This window comes from Pararge aegeria, chromosome 24 (genome assembly GCF_905163445.1).
Source record: "Pararge aegeria chromosome 24, ilParAegt1.1, whole genome shotgun sequence".
Lineage (NCBI taxonomy): Eukaryota > Metazoa > Arthropoda > Insecta > Lepidoptera > Nymphalidae > Pararge > Pararge aegeria.
This window is the reverse complement of record NC_053203.1, coordinates 3,139,558-3,156,944: the sequence shown is the minus strand read 5'-3', so window position 1 is coordinate 3,156,944 and position 17,387 is coordinate 3,139,558. Positions and strand designations below refer to the sequence as shown.

Genomic DNA, 17,387 nt, shown 5'->3' with positions numbered 1-17,387 from the left:
AATTTTAAATAAATAAATACATATACTACTACAATACACACATCGCTATCTAGCCCCAAAGTAAGCGTGGCTTGTTTAAAAGGTACTAAGATGAATGAATATTTTTATGAATTATATAGGTAAATTATTATAGTTATAGATAAACACCCAGATACTGAAAAACAGTCATCACGCAAACATTTTCCATTTGTGGGAATCGAACCCACAGCCTTGGTCTCAGAAAGCAGGGTCGCTGGCTATTTCGCCAATCGGCCGTCACTATCTATACAGTTTCTAACCAGCAGGGCTAGCACGGGCGGGAGATAAAAATTATATCCCCCGATTATATCCCAAGGGATATAATTAACGTATCCATCTCCTAAAGCCCGGGAACATGGAATAGCAGAAGTTAACCTCCGTTTATTTTTACACATTTATTATTTGGATATTATTTCGACTTATCCGCCAGTGCTTTGAGATTTGATAAAGCTGTGGGAGTAGAAGAAATTTTTATACTTTCCCCGGGGATATAATTGTCTCCTGCCCATGCTAGCCGTACTGTGCCGTAAAAAGAAAACAGAAGCTTCTGTCTTTTTGGTAGCAGTTCAGCTTTTTGTGACAGAACTCTGTTTTTTGACGGCCGATTGGCGCAGTGGGCAGCGACCCTGCTTTCTGAGCCAAGGCCGTGGGTTCGATTCCCACAACTGGACAATGTTTTTGTGATGAACATGAATGTTTTTCAGTGTCTGGGTGTTTATCTATATATTATAAGTATTTATGTATGTTATTCATATAATTATTCATCAGGCATCTTAGTACCCATAACACAAGCTACGCTTACTTTGGGGCTAGATGGCGATGTGTGTATTGTCGTAGTATATTTATTTATTTATTATTTATATTTATGTTTTAGGCGATGGTTTTCCACTTACCATCCAGTGGACCATCTGCTCGATCCGTCAAATATTGTATAAAAAAAGACATCTCAAGGCCACATAACCCTAAAATTGCAAAATATAACGCAAGGAAATTTAAATTCAGATACTCGCTACCTGTCTAGCAAACATATCTTTTAATTAAAAAATTTGCATTAAAACCTCGTTAAAAAGCGTAAAAATACATACAGCTTGTAAAAAGATACATTTTAACAATACAAATTCACTGGTACTACTTGGTTTTCATTAAATATAGAATGAGACGCGGATTCAGGATTTGGTTGTATGTGTTTGAGTTGTAAGTAATATTATGTTTTTTTTTTATTTTCGGGTTCGATTCCCAGCAATTTATTTTGGGAATTAAAAATTATAATTTAACAGCAATATTTGGGAATTTATAATTTCTGGATTTTCTCTGATCTGGTCCGGCTTTGGCCGTGGCCAGTTACCACTACATTTAGTGTTCCGGTACGATGTCGCGAAGAAACCGATTAGGGGTATGACCATACTCCCCAACAGGTTAGCCCGCTAACATCTTAGACTGCATCATCACTTATCACCAGGTGAGATTGCAGTCAAGAGCTAACCTGCAGTGGAATAAAAAAAACATCATATTAGACTATCAGCAGAGAGTGGTGGAGAATTAAGTTTTATTTAATACATCGAGATAACGCATATTCAGTTAGCCTTCAAGTGTGTACACGATATACGTCCTCAGTTTCTTTTTTTTTTATGAATGTGTTTTATATGTATATCGTAGGCTTCATACAAAAAAAAAATGCCTTTAATACACCGACTCTAAACTCCTCGGGCCTTAAACGTTGGAATGTATCGTTTTCGAACTTTCAAAAGTAATAGTGTAAAAAGTACGTATATCTAACATACCTATAATAACTTGTAAAAAAAATATTTTCTCCTTGCTCTCCACCTATGCGTTTCTGGTTTAAGTATTATTAAAAAAGATGCAGCAGTTTTTCAGGTATATAGTAATCACAGAATTACGAATATACAGAATCCTCATTCAGTCATTATTGTATGCAGTGCATTGTGTCCAAAAACAGAGAGAGCAACCTTCACACCCGAAGAATGTTGCTAGCTCGAAAACTTTTAAAATTTTCCCCACTTCATAGTAAACGCTTAGAACATTAGAGGTAAAATAATTACCGTCAACTGGTAAACTAATGACGTGACTAGCCGCCTGTTCGAGAATCGCTACTAAATTGGAGTGGTTTTTAATGCTCCAATATTAGCCGAGTCCACGGTTTCTGTACGTTCTTGATTCTTTGATAGTAACATAGTATGTCATCGTAATTATCAATCCATTACTACTATGGGTTTTCTCGCGGAATAAAAAGGGCCGTAGCTCTGACCAAGTGCGAACTTCACAAGCTTTTGAGAACATGATGCACTTTCATACATCTTACGATGTTTGGCTTCATCGCTAAAACTAGTGACGCTTATCCGAAAACCGACCCTTATGCGTGTGTGGTCGAACTCGGTCTGCCCGGAAGGGAAGCCGAAGTTTTACTCACTAAGCTATCACCGCTTCGCACATTTACGAGTACACATTCATACACATATAAACACGCGCGTTTGAAGAAGCTACAAAAACACATTACGAGCGAAAAAAGCGAGTAATTTGTTCAACTAATCGTATAAATGATTTATTGTTAGACACATTGGAGTGCTTAATTGAAACGCAGACACAAAAAAGCACATGAAAAACCATCAAAAGAACGCACGATCGGAAAAAAGAGTTGAAACAAAAACTCCTAATAAATAAAACAAATTGACAAACAAAACAGCTTCTGAAGTGTTTCGAGATTGATAATTTAGTGATTATAGCAATGATATTTAAACATTATAGAAGTTTCAGATAGGACAATCTAACAAAACACATGGGCAAATAAAAACTAGTGACTAGTCGCATTTTTATGCCAACTAGTATCATGATGTAGATTACTGAAGCATCTTACATTTTCTTTTGCTGATAATAGGCTAAGCTTACGCTATTAAAAACGCAAATTTAAATTATACAATATTGTTTCAAATTGCTTTTACTATTTCAGTATCAAAGTATACCATATTATATCATATTGTTAAAAAATATATGGTCCTTTAATATAACTAACAACCTGCCTCAAAGTAATACGTACGTTTACATTAAAATCGATAATAACTATTCATTAGTTATTATCGATTTTAATGTAAATGTGAATGGGAAAGTTACTGCTTTAAGTTTAAAATTTGTTGTTGTTTTAAAAATATAACTTATTAAAATGTTCATTATAAGGTAAGTAATAACGTGCTGCAACACTGGACCATATAAAGTTCAACTTTGTTTTACACATCCATCTAAGCAAGGTACGCTTTAAAACCAAAAAAGCGCTCTACGGTTTAGTTCGATGTCTATGGATATATCAATTCATTTCGGTAGCTAAATTATTGTAAATCAGCATTTAATTATATTATTGTTGTCTTAATGATGTTCAAATATTTAGTTTTACTATTTTTTTTTTTATTTTGAAAACCTCTGCAATATTTGATTAAAGATAGGCCCTAAAAATTTATAATGAATAATTTCCTTAGTTTTCAAAAACTTCGCTATGGCAACTTTAACTTTATCATAAAATATAACAATATATTTAAAAGTTTTACAACACTAGATCACAAAGGTTTACATTACAACAATATGTTACTTTAAGCCCTACATGTCACAAACTGCCTGGAGGTCCCATTTTTCCGCCTTGTAAGGGTCAGTTTAAAATGTGTCATAAAGGATTGTCCGGCCTCTAATAAGGACATTAATCCTTTGACCCTCCCCCACATCTTTGGGGGTGTAATCTCTCCTCAAATCAAAGCAGTTTGAACCCTCCAGATTACCTACGTCATGCTGTTTTGGGATGAAGATTACCAAACCCACCTAGGGTTTGTAAATCTTCTTTGGTAATGTTAGTATACATTTGCGTACTTATTATTATCGACCTACAGCTCAGTAGACTCTGCTTTTGTCTTTTGTCTTTTTTTTTATTGAGTAACGTGTTGGTGCCTTAACTAATTATGTGTCTGGAATACTACATATTAAACGATTAGTAGCACTTTAATAAAGTTATCATTTTTAAAGTCTTTCAAGGAATTTAGATTTTAGCTTAATTTGCTATACTCCGCGAACAGCAGGAGAATCTGTATGGCGTAATTTAAAATTTCTTCAATCCGTATACTCCACACCAAACAGATCCTCGGCAATGTCTGTTTGTTGATTGAATAAATTATAAATTACGCCATACAGTTTATCCTGCTGTTCGCGGAGTATAGCAAATTAAGCTTTATTTTCGTAATATATTATGGATTTCCGCAAAGTAACGCCTGCTTCTATCCTAGAATTTGTCGATGCTTACATATGATTTTTTACATTGCAGTGACATGATTGTGATAGCTGCATTCGTTAAAATAAGCCTACGGCGCTTCCTAATGGCGTATTCTTTTCGTCCTCACCATCTCAAATAGTCACAACTATTTAATAAAAAACCTACGTAAGTTAGCTCAATGAGCTTCTTTATTGGTTTAGTGGTAAGAATATCCTGGGCTCGATTCCCAGGTCACAGCAAGTATTATTAGGTAATTTACTGACTCAGTTTTTTTAACTTTTTTTTCTACCAAAACCAAAGAGGTGTTAAAAAAATATTTATTTATTTCCACCAACAAATTACATACACTGTTTATCATAATATAATCTTATTATAACATACTGTCCGTTTGTCGATTACAGGTGTAACACATGAGACCAATACAATTATTCACTGGTTTGATCATGTAATTAATTACAGATAGAAAAATAAGCGGAAAGACGAAACTAAAATACTTAATCTCTTAAATTTGTAAATAAAATGATTTTATTTTATTTTTATTTATTTATTTAAAACAAAAATGAGGAGTAAGAACTGACATGTACTATAAAAGTACTGTGGTTTTAACAAATATTTACCGCAAAAATGGGCGGAGATAGCTGAAAAGCTTCAAACTAATTTCCTTGAGACCCCTCGGTTAGCAAAAAGCGCGACAAAAAGTCCGTAAGCAGGACAGTTTTCGGCGTCCTTAAAATTATTATTAATCGCGGACATACATACCCGTCTGTTCACCTAAGGATGCTGGGGTCTAGTGAGGGATTCCCTCTAATAAGGGGGTTTTTTGCCCCTCCTAATCTGGCGAAACGATTTTACACTTGGAGTAAAAAACAAAGTACGTGTACTTAATACGGTTAAGCTGTCTGGAAAAATACGAAATACATGCAATTTGAAAGCGGTGATACTCGTAGCTTAGTGGTTAAGGCTTCGGAGGACCGAATTTGATCCCCGACACGACACACGCACGCTCCTCTAATATTTCGGAGTTATGTGCATTTTTAAATGAAGCAATTAAAATATCACATGCATTAACGTTTAAGGAAAACATAGTGAGGCAACCTGCAACCTGCAACTCTCAGGGAGTTCTCCATAATGTACTCGAAGGTGTGTGGGGTCCACCAATCCGCACTGGACCAGCGTTGTGGACTCGGCCTTAACCCCGTCTCATTGTGTTAGACCCGTGCCGGCAGACCCCGTAGTGGGCCGGCAGTTTGTTGATATGCTTTGACGGTGAAGGAAAACATCTTGAGCAAAATGTGATGAAAATGATGATGACGTTCTTGGCGCAGCGGTGAGCGCTATGTGTTTAAGCAGGAGGTCACAAGTTCAATCTAAATTTGGGAATTCTGGATTCTTGGAGGACTGGTCTTGTGGGAGGTGCTGCCGTGGCTAGTTACCACCCAACCAACAAAGTCGTGAAGCTAAGCGATTCCGGTACAATGTCGCATAGAAACCGATTAGGGGTATGATTAACTGCTATACCCCTAACAGGTCAGCCCGTTTCCAACTAAGACTGCATAATCACCAGCAGAGATCGTAGTCAAAGTCTAACTTGTAGTGAAATTTAAAAAAAAACATGTAGATGATGGATGAAAAACCTGTTTAAACCCGGGACGTATAAACGGAGCCTTTAGAGTCTTCTTAACAATTCTAAGTAGTCAAAACAATGTAAAACCTGAGCGGGAAGTACTTACAATATACCAATTTAACGCAGCCTCTTCGCTTTTGAATCAATCCTTCACGAAGTCCTATTAAAAGTCATCCGCCACCTCGAATGTACAGCCTAACGCCATTAACTGGTGCTCCAAACTTTAATTACGTTCAGGCCGTGACCAATCGGGATCGTGTTTGCGTTTTCTGACAAGTCATGCAAGTGCTACCGTATCTTAGGCCAGGGACACATTGTTTGGAATTTCCGTTGCGGCAGTGTAGCGCGAGGTTATTGTAATAGAGCTTTATGTGACAGAGCTCGCCCCGGGAAGTACCACTGCATATTTCCGCCGTAACTCTAATAAGGACATTATTAGGACCTTAGGCATAATAAAGGCTCAGTAGGCTCATTAAGTGAAAATAGATGGTTGGCTGTGGTTTTTCGAAATGCTACCCCCTAAAATCTACTGCCCTTAAACAAATGCGCGTTACAAATTTCCACTTAGCGGAGAAGACGCTGCTCGATTAAATTCTGGTGGCCAACATAAGAATCCGAAAGAGCATATTTAGTACTCTTTCTGAGGCCTAATAGTAGGTAGTTTCAATAGAAGCATTGAGAATTACTTGATGCATAAACCCAATGCTTAAAATTTTCGGCCTGACCCTGAAATCAGACCCAGGAACTCTTTTTCCGTAGCTGGACAAGGTAACAAGCAAACACTGCACAGAATTATATTATATGTAATTAAATAAAATTGCGTTCCACCGTTCTAGATCAGCAGCGGAATTTCCGGCAATGTGACACTGCCCTAACCCTAGTAACTTAAACCGCCTTACAATCAACACCGAATATTTTAGAAATATAAACTCTATATACATAAACTTAAAGTGGAATCTCGTTTAGATTTAATACACTGACAGCAGCCTTTTGAATTTCATTCATTGCAAAGCAGTTTTCGACAATACAAATCAATGGCCGATGACGTAATTTGAGCTCTATTTGTTTGGACCTCAAGATTAGTATCGCAATGATTGGGTTCCCAAAAGTTTTATAGGCTAGTTGAAATTGAGTCGTGCTTGAATAGAATCCGGTGCCCGCAGGAACGTGGCCCACAGACTTCGTAGTCAAAGAGCTATCAGGTTTAAGTTGTACCACTTAACACGTGTTTTAAGGATACCCTGGTTGGTAGATTTGGGAAATACAGAACTCGCCTGGCTGGTTTTTATAGGCTTAATACGGCATTTGATCTAAACTAAAAGTTATTCAGCAACTTTACCATACATGGGTCCATACTAGTATGACATCTTATATATGTCACACATTTCATTTCAATTGCTTTATTGACACAATAATGTTATTTTTCAACTTGTTGCGGTTGAAACTGTTTGGCACGGATGGTAGAGAATAATTGGATAAAATATATATACTTTCAATGTACCATAAATTTCATGATATATAGCATTGCAACAATCGTTACCTGATGATAATCGCTTTAAGTGCTATAGTGGCAACTTTTGCATTTGATATTTTATCAAGCACCTCCTAAAATCTTCACACTCTCTCTTGGACTATTATTGGACATTGAATACAACGTCTCGGTACGATGACGCGCGTATTTCAGCTCAGAAACTAATTTGGGATATCACAATGAGTCTTCATGCGCTACAGAAACAGTCTTTTGAGTGCTCGAGGAGTACCGGCGCGGCGTCCTATTATACAGGGTACCCCTGGATGGCACGCGTTAACTGAGGCATATACAGTTTGGCAACACAATTATAACTAAAATGCTGTGAAGACTGTCTTAGTCTGTTTTAAAACAGTCTTAGTAAAAATTTAAAAAAAAAACCATGATTGGTTTTTAAATTTTTACTTGTTTTTCAATTCATTTATTTCAAGTAGGCCCAGTTTATAAGCACTTTTGAAACTTCAAGTCAGTCTGTTTGTAGTGTAGTACTCTACCACCGGTTCGGAAGGCAGATTCCACCGAGAAGATCCGACAAGAAACTCAGCAGATTGCTCTTTTTCAACATCATTTTACAGTTAACAATGAAAAATATATATATATAATAATTTTTTTATCTTGTGAGAGATGAGAGCGGAGCCTGCTTCCAAGCAGCCTTGTCGATAAATAGGCTTTAACTAGTATTACCCCAAGTAATAACAACCGGAATTGACTGCTTAACTTGCTCTCCGAGGTACGGGAGTTGAGACCGCATTTTGCCTTATTCCGGACTGGTACTGAACCTTACCAGAAAATACTTAATACCTCATACAATTTTCGTCGCGAACCGGGATACGAACCCAGAACCTCGCACAGCACACCAGACCATCGAGGGAACTTAATACGCATTATAACTTTAAATTAATGTGGATTTATTTTAATTTTGAATGCCATCGATGTTTGTAATTACCGAGATCCAAGCAGATTAAGTTTGAGGAAGGCAGTTAACCAAGATGCGTGAAAAAAGCCGTGAAGATGCATCCTGCCTTTATTACCGTGTTAGGCTGCGTTCACACGGCGTTGTTTTTCCATTACATAAGATCTTTTATATCTCTATCTCTCCTGTTCTCTCTCTAGTCCATTCTGTTATTAATTAGGATCATCAGCTTGACTCCTTTTTTAATCTTCTAGAAGATAGCTATGTTTATAAAGACCGGGATCCTCCAGCAGATTAGGTTTTAAGGAAAGCAAACTAAGATGCGTGAAAAAGCCGTGAAGATACTTCCTGCCTTTACAGCCGTGTTAGGCTACGTTCACACGGCGATGTTTTTCCCTTAATCGAGATTTTTTATAAATATATCTCTTCGTTCTCTTCTGTTTTTTCTCTTATTAATTAGGAACTCATTCTTGACTTTTTTAACTACCGCTTTAAGGTAATGATGATGCAGTAAAGCTATCAACGGACCTGCCAATGCACAAGTTTAAAGAATTTGTTAAAACACATGTATTACAGCGAGGTATTTAATAACCATAAAAACATAGATTTTTTTAATGACAAGGTTGCTTGGAAGCATTCGACTCCGCTTTCAGCTCTCACAAGATAGAAAAATGAATGTTAAAATGCAAAATGTAAATTGTTGATGTTGGAAAAGAGCAACTGCTGAGTTTCTTGCCGGCTTCTTCTCGGTAGAATCTGCCTTCCGAACCGGTGGTAGAATCACTACAAACAGACATACTTGACGTTTCAAAAGTGCTTATATTAGGCCTACTTGAAAATAAATGAATTTTGAACGGGCTAAATTGTTAGGTGTATGACAGTTCTATTAAAGCCATGCTCCTTATCGGTTCCTATACGTCATCGTACCGGAACGCCAAATTACATGGCGGCACTTTTTCAATTATTAGCACCGGCCGAAGCCTCCCACCAGACTAGACCAGTCATAAATCAGAAGTTATGAATTCCCAAAGCGCCCTAGCCGGGGATCAAACCCGGAAAATTCACCCAAAAATCCACAGGTGTAAGTGAGAGAGGAGGGTAGACCTTTCCTCCTTTTATCAAAACATAATCAATACAAACTGCAGCTGTATGGTCATATAAGCATAGTCCAAATACTGCATACCATTACATAAATCAGATATTTAAATATACAAAAATTTTGATATTCCAGTGAGATCGAGTTTAGAACGAATAATTTATTTTTAATATCTTATGTTATTTTGATAATCAGGTTATTTATTAGTTAGTTTTATTTAACCACTTATAAATAAATTCTGATCAACTTAAAGATAAAATATAATAGACTGTCTATAATATTGTTTTTGCTATCAGTCTGTATACCTATTATTTATTTGCTACTCGTAAATAAATAATAGGTTAATTAGGATAGGATTATATCATATTTAAGCAAAATCTGTTTGTTAACTCAGATTTGTATAAATGCATATTATGAGCACTGCTTAGCCAATTTTTTTTATTTATGGATTTACTAGCTGCTGCCCGTGACTTCGACTGCATTTATATCGTGTTCCTGTATACCATCCTTGGAAATTTGATGTTTTTGTACGACCATTTGGTCGTGTTACTCCAGCTTATGTTACTCTCCGTCCCTTCAATTAACTCTATGCTAAAAATCAAGTCCATTGGTTTGCTTGGATGGAGCACAAACAAACACACACTGTCGCATTGATGTATTAGTTAGGATTTTGTATCATTATGTTATAAGATATTTAGTTTGCGCATCATACATTTTCAGTAGGTGACTCTATGCTGCGACTACTGGACAGTGGCATGCATAGAGGTTATGAACAGGGTATGCAGATGATATAAAATTAAGTAAATCTCCAGTAAGAGTTTTTAAAAACTTAAGGGTAGGCTTTTTAAAACTCTTACAATGCCTATCCTTGAGTTTTTTACAACTCGTACTGGAGATTTTCTTCATTTTGTATCATCTGCACGCCCTGTGCATACCCTCTGTGCACGCCACTGCTACTGGACATACTCGTACATTTATTTTTGTGGTATTCTGAACACAACCTTATAATCGTGAACAAATAAAAACAACCAAGTTTCGCTTAAACTGAGAACAATTAGTTCCGGCTACCCGCGGATGTCGTTCAAGGGTGAACTCACTTTCGGATGAATCCGCCAACAATTTGTTAGGTATACTGTTTAATTGGATACAATTTATGCGGTTTTCCGATAAATAAAAAAAAACAAAAACAAATAAGGTTCAATATTGACAGCAGCGCCGCCTACCAGTTTCAATGGGGCTATATACATAGATAAGAATGTCAAATAAAAAAAAAACACAAATATGATTTTTTTTTTAATATAAATAAATTTGGATAGGATATGCTCAACATGCAAAGACACTGCTGGAACCGTGAAAAAAGCACAAATCAATTAACACACTTTTGCATTTATAATATTATAATTAAAAAAAATTCAAAATTCAACTATTTTATTACAAAATACTGTAATAATCTGTAATAAAGTGCAACATTAATCTCTTGTTGATTTATCTCTTGGTATATGCAAATCTACATTGCTGTATAAAATTATATCTTTCCGTATTAGATAAGCCATAATGTTGATTAATATAACTTAGACATTCGTTCTAATCGTGATATCATTTTGTGGGTAAATCGTCATTACATTTAACTTAATTTGATTCGGCGCAGTGATTTGTTCTGTGGTCATCTCAGGGGGAGATCCCGAGAATTTATAAATTCATACCATCGTTGTTGTCATTATGTTTCCATTCCCTGTACCAAAATTATATTAGGAACCATCAGAAAAAGTATCTCATGTTACTCCTAGTCCTAGGCACTCTAATTTAAGGAGGTCAATTCTATTACGGCTTTTAATTTTAACTTTGAAATGTCGTTACTAAAATGGGCAAATTTGTACCTCCATTGTTCATTTTCTGATTTAATATTAACCTTCTTTTTTGGGAAGCGGTGATAGCGTAGAGGGTAACGCTTCGGCTTCCCTTAAGCCGAGTTCGATCTCCGGCACGCACCTCTAACTTTCCGGTGTAACGTGTGTTTTTAATTTAAGCAGTTAAATATCACTTCCTTTAACTATGAAAGATAAACTCGTGAGGAAACCTGCGGACTACGGCCCAAACCCTTTTCATTCAGAGACCGCGCGAGTATATGTCGAGGTTCCGTTAATGTGTTGATGATGGTTTGGGAGCTTGATATTCGTACCTACAATATAACTAACGTATCTCTTTTCCATCTTTCCAGGTGTTCGGCTCCAAAGCAGACCTCCAGCTGCACACGCAGATCCACTTGCGCGAGGCAAAGCCCTACCGCTGCACGCAGTGTCCAAAGGCATTCGCGAACTCCTCATACCTGGCCCAGCACTCGCGGATCCACCTGGGCATCAAGCCCTACCGCTGCGAGATCTGCCAGCGCAAGTTCACCCAGCTGTCGCATCTCCAGCAGCACATCCGCACGCACACAGGTGACAAGCCGTACCGCTGCACCCAAATTGGATGCACCAAGGCCTTCTCCCAGCTGTCCAACCTCCAAAGCCACAGCCGCTGCCACCAAACCGACAAGCCGTTTAAATGCAACTCCTGCTATAAGTGTTTCACGCATGAGAAGGATCTGCTCGAGCACATTCCGAAACACAAAGAGTCGAAGCACTTGAAAACCCACATATGCCAGTACTGCGGCAAAAGCTACACCCAGGAGACGTACTTAAGTAAACACATGAACAAGCACGCTGAGCGAGCTGATAAAAGGCCGCCGATTTCTGCTTTAGGACTGAGCGGGCTCAATAGGTCCTTAGGTGCGGCAGCGCCTACTGCCGCACCGTTCGCAGATCATCCATACTGGCCTAAAGTCAGTCCTGACTCCGCGGCGCATATGTCTGATGAGGGCGGCTATCATCAGCAGAGAGAGAGCGACGACCATCATGAGCACCAGCTACAGCAACAGAGAGCTTTGTTCGCTCAACACGAGAGTCAAGAAGATCGCATCCAACCCCCCGTGTCTTCAGCCGCGAATTCCGCCTTCACGCCGATAAACTCGATGGCTCCACACCTCAATGGACTGTCCCATCATAGCTCGCTTCCGACACGGCCTTATCTCTACGACCCGCTACATTTCCAGCAAGGGAAGCAACAGCCCAATTCTTTCCCTAATCAACTGATATCTCTACACCAAATTCGGAACTACGCACACCAACCGTCCGCCCTTTTGCCCGCGGAACATATTCTCCCCCACTCCCTATCTCACAAAGACAAGCAGTAAGCTCCTTGCCGTTTCCTGTAGGTGCACTTAATTTAGAACTTATGATGGTATTATTAGTCTATAAACAAAAAATAACGAAAATTATTAAAAATGTTTAGAATCTCGCTCTCCAAGACAGATTTTGGTGGTATTAAAATATATGTATGAAATACGAAATTCGTTTGTCATTTAGTGATGCGAAGTTCACGTTTTTAGACTTATATCGATATTCTGTATAAAAATTCTGAATTTTGTGAGTAGATATGTAAACGAATATATTGGGTATGAAATGTGATTTCAGAAGTTGTGAGGATAATTTTGGAATTTATCGCTTATCGATTAGTTTTCATTAAAGCACAGTTATCGCAGATTAATTATTATTAGGTAATAAAATAATTATTTTTAAAGTAATTTTACTCCATTATTAATGAAAATAGGAATATTGGTCGATAGTTTCTTAAACATGCATTGTGTTTGACTGTTGCACTTAAGAAGACTAATCTTTAAAACGGAATGTCAAAGCAATAAAATCTGATGTTTGCTCTGAAAATTTATTAGAAAAATTATAATACAAATGCATAATCAAAACGCTTTACAGGCAATTTAGGCATAATAATACTCTTCAATACGAACTTTAATTTTTCTATAAATTAATCACATTTTTTAACTCTACAAATACTAAATGTTAATAAAAATATTATTTTAATTGTAAAAAAGATATACCTAATGATTTTAAAGACACATTTTATGGAAAATCATAATTTCAATGACGTACCAACCATAGTATCTATATTATTGTTTGAAAACATGAAATATGCAGTATATTATAATGTGTTGATTGATATTTAATAAAAATAAACAGAGTTCCTGATTGATTGATGAGTTACAATATCGATAAATATAAAATTCTTAATGAAATCTGATTATTCTATTATCCGTTGCATTTTAATCGTATACGTTATGAAGTACTACACATGACAGATCTCTTAAACCATCACATTTGCACTCAGTTCCTACTTAGATCGATTAAATTCTTATTTAGCTTTACTTTTCATTATCAAATAATCTACAATCCTTAGTTTACGGATTAGAAAATGTGGTCTTCCTTCAGATTTGTACATTAGCGGAATAGGATTGGTAAATGATTCGTGTTATATATTTAAAAGTTAAGGTTATTTTTAATTATCGTATGAATAATTTCGGTGTTAATATTAGAGGTTGTGATAGTATTCCGTAATTTTGGGCAGCTTTGTAATTTTTTCATTTTCAACAGAATCTTGCATTAAAAATAAAGCAGCATAATTTACATTTACTTAATTATTGTCTATTTGTATCCTTTTGTATTTATTTTAACATAATTAACGTCAATCTTGAAGGCTGAATACATTTTCTATTTGTATTTGTACGATATGTTTTATGTATAAATATCGAAGGGTGGCCAAAATCGCTTTTTCTCATCTATCGATAGCGATAAAAGCGCACTTTTGTAAATATTTTGTAAATACTGATACACATTTTTGAGAAACCTTGAAATTTATTGAAAATATTTCTTTTCATTTAAGTCTTAAATGCTTATGCTCAATTAAATTAGACGTAAGATGTCGTTTGATAATGGATACATCGCAGGTACACTTTGGTGACACTTAAATTTAGTGCCAGTCAAGTGTTCAAATCAAGTTGGCAATAGTCCATACCTCTTTTTCGAGTTCTGGACTGTCCTTAACAGTTATATTTTAATTGTCAAATTCTATCGACAGTGGTAACTAGACAATTGGTTTAAATGGACATCATATTATTTATTAAAGGTTTTTAGCAATATAATTGCAATACATTTGATATGTATCTAAATTTTTACTGTCTTAAAATAATATCGTTCTTCCATTTTTGATAATGAGTTAAATTTAGATAAAAATCAATTGTCTAATGTTACCAATGGATCTATTATCAACTTTTATTACGATTCAATGCAACCTTAACTGAACTGTTAACCTTTTTCGTTATAGTCCCTCATTTTATAACATCTAAGAACGTGGTAGTCGAACTTTTTGACGCGTCTAACATTAAATAAATGCCAGGTAAAGTTTACTTTTGTATACTTACATCCAGGTTAATGAATGTACACTAGAATCGTAATATTTTAAACCATCTCATACCAGCCCTGTGGATTTCACGTCTTTAGTGATTAAAACTTAAGTTAGGAATGTCAAAGATAATGTATGTGGAAGTGCAGATTTAATTGGGCAATTGTTGTGTGTATTTGAGTATAACATCACAGATTTTAAAACAATAAGAATATCCATATTTTTGAATGTTGTGATACGAAAAATAACAGTTCAGTTTAGTCACCAAATAACATGTTCTTTAAAAAAATATAATGCACAAAAACTACATAAATTAAGTTTAATTTTGAAGTATACGAAATATTGTTGATTTGTTTTTCTTTTTTATTGTCGAAAAATTGCATAATATTATGTAGTCTTTAAAAAAATGTGATACAAGACGAAGTGCAGGGAGAGGTGTATTTTTCGAAAATCTTTCGTCTAAAAGTTGATTTGCTATTGATCTTTTTTTATTAGGTTACGAATTCTTAGGTTGTGGTTATTTGTGCTCGGGACACAGTTCCTTGGGGACTTCTGATTCGAGAGCCAGTGCACTTTTTCTTTAAAGTGTTTATACAGATAAATTCTACGAATTAGGTTGATATGGATAACCTAGCAGCAAAGTAAATTCCTCTGATATGAGATCTGCACACTCGCAATCGTAGAGTCATCGTACATTACGTATACTTTTATTTTATAAAATTTCTGCCAGGAGCACTGCTTATACTGTTTATATTGTTACGATACTAATGCTCGCTAACTCCCAATGAGGAAGTGACGACATTCCTGAATAAATGCACATGTGACTTCAATGGGCTCATACTTGTATTTTATGCCTATTAGAATTAGATTATATAATTGCAACGTTAACATGACACTCAATTAATAATTATACAAGTGTTTTTTAACTGTTTTCATCAAAGTAAATAATTTATTTGAAAGACTGCCAGTATACAGGAGTCTTTATTAGCTATTTAAATCTTCTTTATATTTGTAGATATATATTAACATCTTTACGCGATTTTTGTGGCAGAATTTGCCGTAGTGACCGGGTTAAACAATTTGAAGAAACAGTCCACTGGCTCTGAGTCTATATAGTGTTATGCCTTCTGTCCGTTTGTCACAAAGTTAGCCAAATGCTAATTTTAAGTTCTTGTACAAATTATTATTGTTTTTTTTATTAATTATTATTGTATCGTAATGCAATATTATATCTCTTCCGAATTTGTTATAGTGCTTATGCGCAATGTAGATAGATGACATTGAGCCAAGATTTATCCAAAATTTTTAAGCTGATCGTACACCTGTCCGCATTTCCCGCATGTGTAGACTCATTATTTATTGTGGCATTTAAACTGTAACATCGGAAACCGCAATTTGTGAACCAATACTCGACAGCCCTAGCTGAACTGTAATATATGAAGGTGTAATATATGACAACACCAAGTATAATAAGTTTTTTTTTAAATAAAATATAAAATCAGAGCGTGTTGACCGAATACAGTTAGAACTCTTAATACGAATGAATTTATAAAAGCTCCATTTTAATTTTTATTATAAATCTTTTTGATCTAACATACAAAACCTTGTTGTTACAGTTTATTATTTTAATTATTTAAATTAACGAAACAGTATATGCGTTGACGTTTGGATAAACTAACAGATTTCGCCATACTCTATCAACAACGCGGGATTCAAATTTAATAAGTGAATACATTTAATAAGCTAACTGCTTATAAGAAACCATGACATTAAATTCAATCTCAATTGCAAGTACGGAAAAAAATATAGAAACGATTAAAATTTCGTTTTCGGCTGTCAAATTGCAGATTTTCATCGTTGACATTTGTTTACTTGAAAACAACTTTAAAGGCACAATTTGCATCTCCCGCAGAAGTTTGAGTAAATAAAGTACATTGTGCTCTTCTTCGGCGCATTCGGTACGGCAGGCCCCATTTATAAGTATGAGACTATGCTTTACGTTGAATGCGCACGGTGCGGTAACGTGCGCAGCGGCTGATAGATGTGCGAACAGCTGATTTCGGTTGTAAGGGATTAAAAAGGTCGCCAATATCTCTCTATTTTAAGTAGACATGTGATATTGTAATGATTTTTTTTTTAGTTAGTTAAGTGTAAACTTATTTGTATGATTAAATACGATATTTTTGTAAGTAACTTTTTTTTTTTCGTTTTACGGATAGTTTTCGCTTTGTCTAGCGTTCCCGTTTTAAGATTATAGATCGAAGTGGGCGGTATCTTTTTTGTTACTTAAAATTGATTAAAAATTAATTACAACTATGCCAAGATCCATATTCATTTTATTTATAAACCCCTTTTCGCCAACGACATTTTTAATAGCAGTAGAGTCTTTGGAAACAGAGCTCGTGTGGAGAAGTGCTTACTTCTGCCGCCAAGCATCAATCAGCATCGCTGCAAGGCTGTTTGCAAATTGTACATGAGACAGCATGTACGCCTCAGGTTGGTGGGCACGGGGCATTCTGTAGGAATTGTTCCTTGCATGCCCAGCGAAGTGTGGGATCCTGGTGATAGGGTTCCTATTTATATTATAAATGTGAAAGTTGCTGCAAAGTACGTTGACGTTCTTAAAGCAGTAAGCGCTGTGGATTCAGTAAA

The 17,387-nt window shown here is 35.8% G+C and overlaps 1 protein-coding gene across 1 annotated transcript in view; it reads left to right on the top strand.

Moving 5' to 3' along the window:
- Nucleotides 1-13,936, top strand: part of LOC120634595 (zinc finger protein rotund-like) — a 52,981-nt gene extending 39,045 nt beyond the window's left edge. Inside the window, exon 3 of the mRNA XM_039905322.1 lies at nucleotides 11,662-13,936. Coding sequence (XP_039761256.1) covers nucleotides 11,662-12,675 — 1,014 coding nt within the window. The 3' untranslated portion in view covers nucleotides 12,676-13,936. The remainder of the gene's footprint in view (nucleotides 1-11,661) is intronic.
- The last annotated feature ends 3,451 nt before the right edge of the window (nucleotides 13,937-17,387 follow it).